The sequence below is a fragment of the Eimeria mitis genome, genomic scaffold (assembly GCF_000499745.2).
Source record: "Eimeria mitis Houghton genomic scaffold, Emh_scaff2624, whole genome shotgun sequence".
In the NCBI taxonomy this organism is placed as follows: domain Eukaryota; phylum Apicomplexa; class Conoidasida; order Eucoccidiorida; family Eimeriidae; genus Eimeria; species Eimeria mitis.
This window is the reverse complement of record NW_024015158.1, coordinates 1-7,452: the sequence shown is the minus strand read 5'-3', so window position 1 is coordinate 7,452 and position 7,452 is coordinate 1. Positions and strand designations below refer to the sequence as shown.

Here is a 7,452-nt window from a genome sequence, read left to right as displayed (position 1 = left end):
TTAGGTGCAAGACCTCCTGTACGGTTTTTGCTTGTATTACAATATTTGATTATCGTTAATGTTATTTATATTTACCACAATACTGTCAATGCACCAAGAAGGACAGATACAGGTGGAGCCCCTCAAAGATGTTTTCTTAAGTTTTTCGTTGCGCTGCAAAATGATGATAGTAGAGAAAACTGCAGATTCAACAAAGTAGTAACCACAGGGAAAGTGTAATCTCAAGGAGAGTTGCATCTTCATCACCGGTGTAGAAACCCTGGCTGCTAGTGCTCAACACAAAAGTAAAACAGTGGTTGCGTCTTCAAATGTGTTCATCTCTAGTTAAATTATATTGTATTTTATTTTGCACGCATTTGCAGAAACTCCTGCGAGAGTTGGCACTGTAGCACCTGTAGTTATCGCTGTTAAGCACTTTCTGGAGCGGCAGCAGCAGCAGCAGAAAACGTTTCAGATAAAACCAACAAGAGGTTAAATAAAAGTGCATTCTTATGAATAGAAGAATACTAATGCATTCTAGTCAGTAGGAGAGTGTTATGACAATTAAGGTGATAATGCAATCTTGTGTAACCCGGAGGAACACAAAATATATGAAATAGGCGTATATGCCTTTGAAGACGAATTATATAGATTTTATCATTAAGGGGGAAATAGAATGCGCTTTTGTGCTTCTTTCCTATCTATCTACCTATGGCTCCATTGACGTCTGTTTCTCACGAGGGCCCCAAATCAGCCAAAACTTTGTGAGACGGCATTAAATGTTATTTGTATTATTATTAATACTTACTACACGTTATTTCAGCCGGTTTACGATGGGGGTGGCGGAAGTTTCCTCCAGTCGCTTCCGTGCAGCAACTGTGTGGTGACATCGTTCGGTTTTTTGCCTCGCAACTGCCGTTCAAACTGCAACAAAAGGGAATAATATTTTAAAATTCATTTGTTAAGATTATTTGTATTTATATTTCAAAATATTTCGCTCAAATGCTTTTCCTGTAGCGATGTCAGTCGGTGTTTTTGTGGGCGGACCACCCCAGCGGTCCGCATCGAGCGCGTCATGGAAACCTGTTTTTTTCTCCTGAATCGTGCCTTTCTATTGAGTGTAACTGCATTTGTATGTTTCGTCTGGTTAAATATGGAAATTAAATGGAAAAGAAGATGAAATTTCGCTGCATTTCGTAGCCTGTTGCGCTCAGAAAGACCCACGGGCACCCCATGGGCTTTGCTTCGCCTGGCCAGGGGTCATCTACGCTCCCTATCGCTCGCTGCCTATCTCAACTGCGACCCGCCTCCTCTTTCTATCAGCTTGCTTGCTTCCCCTTGGCTTTATTTGGTTGCTTAGACTGTGCAGAAAGTAATTCTTTTCCTTTTTTTTTTGTGTGCGGCTTGACATTCTGTGGTGTGTTTTTCTGTTTACACTTGAGTGGCCGCATTGCAGGGAGAACAAATACCACCCTCTTACAATAATGANTGTGTTTTTCTGTTTACACTTGAGTGGCCGCATTGCAGGGAGAACAAATACCACCCTCTTACAATAATGATTCGTTACACAGCCTGTTCTCTTGCCGCCGTGGCTCTTGCAGCGGGGCAGTCCTTCTCCCTGCCTATACCCATTGACCGCCCTCTACATCGCCTCGGAGAGATGAACACCTATCAGGCAGCCGGGGCCGCCCCCAGCCCCGCTGCTGAGAGCAGCTCCTCCAGCACGTCTACTGCAGCCCCTGACTCCGCTCAGCAGTGGCTTGAGAATTTCAATGAGGCGGTGCAGAAGCAGCTGCAGCTTCAGGAGAGTCTGATGAAGCAGCTGATGACTGACATTCAGGAGTACCTGAGCAACACCTTCGGCTGGGGCGATGGCACCAATACCACTGCCTTGGAGCGCGTGAACTCCATGCTAGAAATGATCAGCAGCAGAATGGCTGTCACTCGTGAGGCAGCAACGGAGATGGTCTCAGAAACCGAGGTTGTTGAGGAGCAGAAGGCTCGTGAGGCCACTCGCAAGTTCATGAAGGAAGTGCGGGTGCAAGACATTGTTGTCGACGCTCTCTGGGCCTCTCTACGGGGTGTACAGACATCTGCATGGATGAGTGGTCTTACAGGAAGTGTTGAAGAACGCGATGTCTTCAACGCTGCAAACAGAGCTGCTGAGGAGTTCCTCGTTCGCATGTACCACAACCTCCGTGCTGCAGGAGTAGATGAAGAGGACATCGTCAAGTATGTGCCCAAGACAAACCCAGAAGAAGAAAACAACAGCAGCAGCCCTACAAGAAACATGGGCCACAAGAGAGGATACTACGGCTACGGCTACGGCTACAGATACAGCTACCCTCAGTACAGCTACTACTACCCTCGCGCTTACCCCGTATACCCCCAGCCAGTGCCTGTACAGCCCATAATGTACCCTACCTACACCTTGGGATACCCGATGCANCCGTATACCCCCAGCCAGTGCCTGTACAGCCCATAATGTACCCTACCTACACCTTGGGATACCCGATGCAAACCTCCTACCGCTTGAGCGGATCTCCCTGCTTTAGCGGCAGCAGCAGCTGCTCCACCTGCAGCAGATGCCCCGTAGTAGAAGAAGATCCTATCTTCTATGAAGGTGAAACAATCCACCGATCCCTTGGAGAGGAGGATGGACCCTTCATGATGGGGAGGAACCCCTACGGAAACCCTTATGGAACCCCCTACCCCCCCATGATGGGCAGCCCCTACGGCAGCACCCCCATGAACGCTCAGGGGTTCAACAACAGCGGCAGCAACTACCCCAGCTACAACTACTATTCTCGCCCTCGTTACAGCCCCACAGGAGCAGCAACCCCTTACTATAATCAACAGGGTAGCAGCAACGCCCCCATGACCCGCATGGGCAGCCTCGGCTCTCCCTATGGATACACCGTCTCCCCTAACAGCGGCTATCAGCCAGGAGCAAACGTCTTTCGTAACCTCGGTGTATTCGATGAACCTGAGATGATGGAAGAACCCTGGATGCCCTTCTTTCCTCCTGAAAGGTTTGAATCGTGAGTTCATCTGCTGCTGCTGCTGCTGCTGTTGCTGCTGATGCTGTTGCTGTAAACCCTGGATACACTTCTTTCCTCTTGAAATCTTTGAACCGTGAGTTCATCTGCTGCTGCTGTTACTGCTGTTGTTGCTGTTGATGCTCATGCTGTTACTGCTACTGTTCATGTTCCTATGGCTACTGTTGCTGCTAGTGAAGTGGCGTTGTTGCTCCTACTGTTGTTGGTGGTGCTGTTCTTGTTGCTGCTGCTGCCGCAGCTGCTGCAGTTGTTGCTGCTGGTACTGGTGCAACTGCTGTTGGTGCTGCAGCTCGTACGGCGGTGCATGCAGCAGAGGCTTTATTAGGGATTCTAGGGATTTAGAGTTTAGGGTTTTACTTTGGTTGTTTGCGTTGCGGCTGTGCAGAATGTTCTTCTAAACCATCCTAAATCCTAAACCCCAAGGCATCAACCCACTGCTTAGCATCTCTGGAGAGAAGCTTCTTGCTTGCTGTCTGTACAGCAGGCCAGCATGGGTTAAAACGATACATAATACATATTATATATACTATATATATAATGTGCATATATAGATATATGCATATTAACCCAGCTCCCGTCTTTTATCTCTTTTAGGGCTAATTATTTATAGTCGTTGTATGTATATGTTGTTGCATTATAGTTGTATTTATCCTACATTCTCTTCTGTATTTACAACCGGCATTAATTAAAATTTTAAATTCATAAGTAACGCAAAATACAAACGTCGAAATATATAAATGAGCACAACTAAAAGTATATTAATAGACATATATGCATATAGATACGTATACAGAGATACATGCGTTTATATAATCTAATATATAATGCCTATATATATACACATGTTTTTACATGTGTACATTACATATCTATGTATCTATATATATAGATTGGATAGATAGATATATAGATTGATAGGTATGGATCTATATATGCTTAGGGTTACGCAACCCCCTGACATCTGCAGCTGGCGCCCAGTAACAGCCGATACGATATACTTAGGTTTATTAAAGAATGCGTTTAGTAAATTGGGTTTATTAACTGAAACTTATTATTTAATTCAATAAATAAGGATAAGTGAACAACAAGAGCATGTTAAACACGAATATTTACTTTCTTCTGTTGAATGAAACCTTTTGTTTATCATCATGAACGTACCATATACTTCTCTTTCTATAAACTAAACAGTTTGATTTGCATTGGTGTATCAACGGAAACGCTCTGTTTACTTGTTTATTAGCTAAAATATTTCAGGCTCCGATTAATTATATAATTAGTTCAGCTTCAGTACATCAATATATTTCGTCGCTTTGGCAGCAGACNAGGCTCCGATTAATTATATAATTAGTTCAGCTTCAGTACATCAATATATTTCGTCGCTTTGGCAGCAGACAACCCCGCTGTATAGACAAACAAAACCCAAAAAAGCAACACAAGATAAACCTTAACCCCTCAACTGCACTATTTAAAAAAGTGAGGGCGTTCTCTGTCTATTGTATTTCGTTTTTGCTGTTCGCCTGGTTATTATATGATCTAATACGATCCGTTTTCCTTATTCATGCCGCGAGCGTTTCAAATGACGACGCTCGGTGTTCAGTGTGTATTTCGTGTGATTTTTGTGTTTTATTTGTCTATCTAGTAAACCCGAAGAGGAAGAAAGAAGCTGTGTAGAGTGTAGATAAACAGAAACAGAGATAGTCGTTTATCGTTTACTCTCATTTGCTCTTCTGCGGATGCTCTCTTCTCTCTGTATTGGTTTTCCATATGCGCTCTAGACTATCAAACATCACAGGAGAAACGAACGCTGCAGATACAATAACAATAAATAAGCTAATTGACAAAACGAGACGTACGTACGTACGTACACCCCATGTACAGAAGCGGCAATCCACTGCTGTAACTGCTGTAACTGCAGCCATAGAACTGAAATTTCTAGAGTTATAGTAACACAACGGAGTTCAGACATGCNAACTGCTGTAACTGCAGCCATAGAACTGAAATTTCTAGAGTTATAGTAACACAACGGAGTTCAGACATGCAATAAATAAGCGGTATTCAATGCATTTCATTCCTCTCTATCTCTGTGTGCCAGCCTGGCCCATTGCGGTGCACCCAGGATTGAAACCAGTACAGTGAATGAAATGAAGGGTTTGTCAGATCTACAGATATGTCGGCAAATATCGAAATTTAGGTGTACTTACCGCTAGACAGAATCCAGGGTTCAGACACACGCACGTTATGCTGATTTAGATACTTCTTTCATCTTCATGCCCGTTGCCACTGAATACCAAACTAAAGCAGAATAAGCAAAAATGAACAGGAAATATTTCTGCAGCCGAACTGTGTCCAAGTTCATCGCCATGCATTTATATTTATACATATAGAAGTGTAGAACGTGCGGAAATGCGAATAACATGTGAATTATATTGGTGAATACGTTCCTACATACATGTAGAAGTACATGCGTCTATAGCATATAACTGAACGACCAGCCCGCACAACTCGTTTAGTTACTCTGGCTAAGCGTAAACTAGTTATCGCTGTGTTGAAGTTTTCAACGAAAAAGCAGTAGACATCTAGAATCCCAAATAACGCATTGAGAGGTTTCTTATGAAACTCTTGAACGTCCGTGTCTTTGCTCATCACACTAACAAGTATGGTTTAAAACAATTTATCTTTTCTCCTGGTTTCATTTTATTTATGCAGCGCTTAAGGCGCTGGAAGCTTAATAAACCTTGTTCTAAGACACGAACCGATTGATTCTTTTGTTCCTCGTCAAAGGGTGGGGTTTCGAGGTAATTTTGACTATTTTACTTGCATTACGTTTGGGTTTAATCGTTTACATATCTTATTTACTGTCTGGAGTGTTGCACGGAAAGAAATCACACCAAAGAACGAACCGATTCACGCCTGCGAGCACACGGCTGAAGCTGGGTGTACGCCGGAGTTATGCAGATCCGAGGCTGAAATTTCCTTTTGTATATTCATAAATAGTTTTGATTCACATTGAAATACGTTTTATAACAATATTTCTGCGTGCTTCCGTTTGTTTAATGACAGAAGGCAGGAGCCAGTAAATTCCGCTACCCCTGCATCGGGCAGCACCGGGCGCGGGCTATCCGCGNTGACAGAAGGCAGGAGCCAGTAAATTCCGCTACCCCTGCATCGGGCAGCACCGGGCGCGGGCTATCCGCGTTGCCCTCCCTTTCAATTTTCTCCCCCTTTCTTCTGGAAATATTTCAAAATTGTATGTTACAAAATAGAAAAAGGCAAATTAAGTTAAATTTCACCAGATACAAAGCTGAATTGCACACGAACCGGCGCGGAGCAGAAGATGAGACGAGACGGCGGGCGGAGTGCCGACGCCGTTCGAGCGAGCGAAGGAACGATGTCCGTCTATCTATATTGGCTTTCTTCCCCCTCATGATTATGTCAGTGGGGTTTGAGTTGGTGCTTTGGGCCACGTTCTCTCGTCCGCAGAACAACGGCATTACATCTACCAGTTCCTGTACTCATCTCTTTTTCTTCATATACACCCTTCCTTGTTCATTGTTTTTGCTTCTCTGCCGCTGATCCAATGACCCGCCTCGGCCTCTGCACCCTCGCTTTGGCGCTCGCCGTGGGCCCCGCTGTGGCGGTGCCTAGCAGCACTCCTGTAGAGACCGCTGTGCACCACCAGTACCCCGAGATGGGTACTTACCAGGAGAATGAGGCCCCTGGTGCCCCCGGGTCCCCTGATGACACCACCACCACCACCACTCCTTCTCCCACCTCTGAGGGAGTCGAGCAGTGGCTGGAGAGCTTCATCAGAGCTGTCCAGCGCCAGCTCCAGCTCCAGGATGCCATGATGCGTCAGCTGATCCGTGACATCCAGGAGTACTTGAGCTCTGCTTTCAACTGGTCTGATAGCCAGACCTCCTCCTACACCCGTGTCACCGAGATGATGGACATGATCACCAACAGAATGAGCACTGCCATCGACAGCTCTAACGAACTCATGACCCACGCTGAATCTGCAGATCCTGAGACTGTCCGCCGCGCTATGCGCAAGTACATGAAGGAAGTGCGTGTTCAGGATGTTGTTGTCGATGCCTTGTGGGCCTCTCTCCGTGGTGTCCAGACCTCTGCCTGGATGAACGGTGTGACTGCAATTGAAAAGGAGGAAGCCACCCCTATGGCCAGCCGCGCAGCAGAAGAGTTCATTCACCGCATGTACCACAACCTGAGAGCAGCAGGAATGACCGAGGAGGATGTAGCTAAATTCATCCCCAAGTCTGAATACTCCTCTCAGACCCGCAACATGGGCAGAAAGAGCAGAGGCTATGGATACTATGGATACTCCGGCTACTACGGCTACCCCTACAGCTACGGCTACAGCTACCCCTACAGCTACGGCTACAGATACAGCAGCTAC

The 7,452-nt window shown here is 45.5% G+C and overlaps 3 protein-coding genes across 3 annotated transcripts; all 3 read left to right on the top strand.

Moving 5' to 3' along the window:
• Nucleotides 1-1,534: 1,534 nt before the first annotated feature.
• On the top strand, nt 1,535-2,464 carry EMH_0056440 (56 kDa gametocyte antigen, related; the record flags this gene model as incomplete). Its single annotated transcript, XM_038022459.1, is given in 2 exon segments — nt 1,535-2,427; nt 2,431-2,464. Coding segments are annotated over 2 exon segments (927 nt in total).
• Nucleotides 2,465-2,493: 29 nt separating this feature from the next.
• Nucleotides 2,494-3,436, top strand: EMH_0056430 (uncharacterized protein; the record flags this gene model as incomplete). Its single annotated transcript, XM_038022458.1, has 2 exons — nt 2,494-3,011; nt 3,424-3,436. The coding sequence occupies 2 exons, from the start codon at nt 2,494-2,496 to the stop codon at nt 3,434-3,436; spliced, it is 531 nt and encodes a 176-aa protein (XP_037878312.1).
• A 3,179-nt stretch (nt 3,437-6,615) lies between these two features.
• On the top strand, nt 6,616-7,279 carry EMH_0056420 (56 kDa gametocyte antigen, related; the record flags this gene model as incomplete). Its single annotated transcript, XM_038022457.1, has 2 exons — nt 6,616-7,177; nt 7,266-7,279. The coding sequence occupies 2 exons, from the start codon at nt 6,616-6,618 to the stop codon at nt 7,277-7,279; spliced, it is 576 nt and encodes a 191-aa protein (XP_037878311.1).
• Nucleotides 7,280-7,452: the final 173 nt, after the last annotated feature.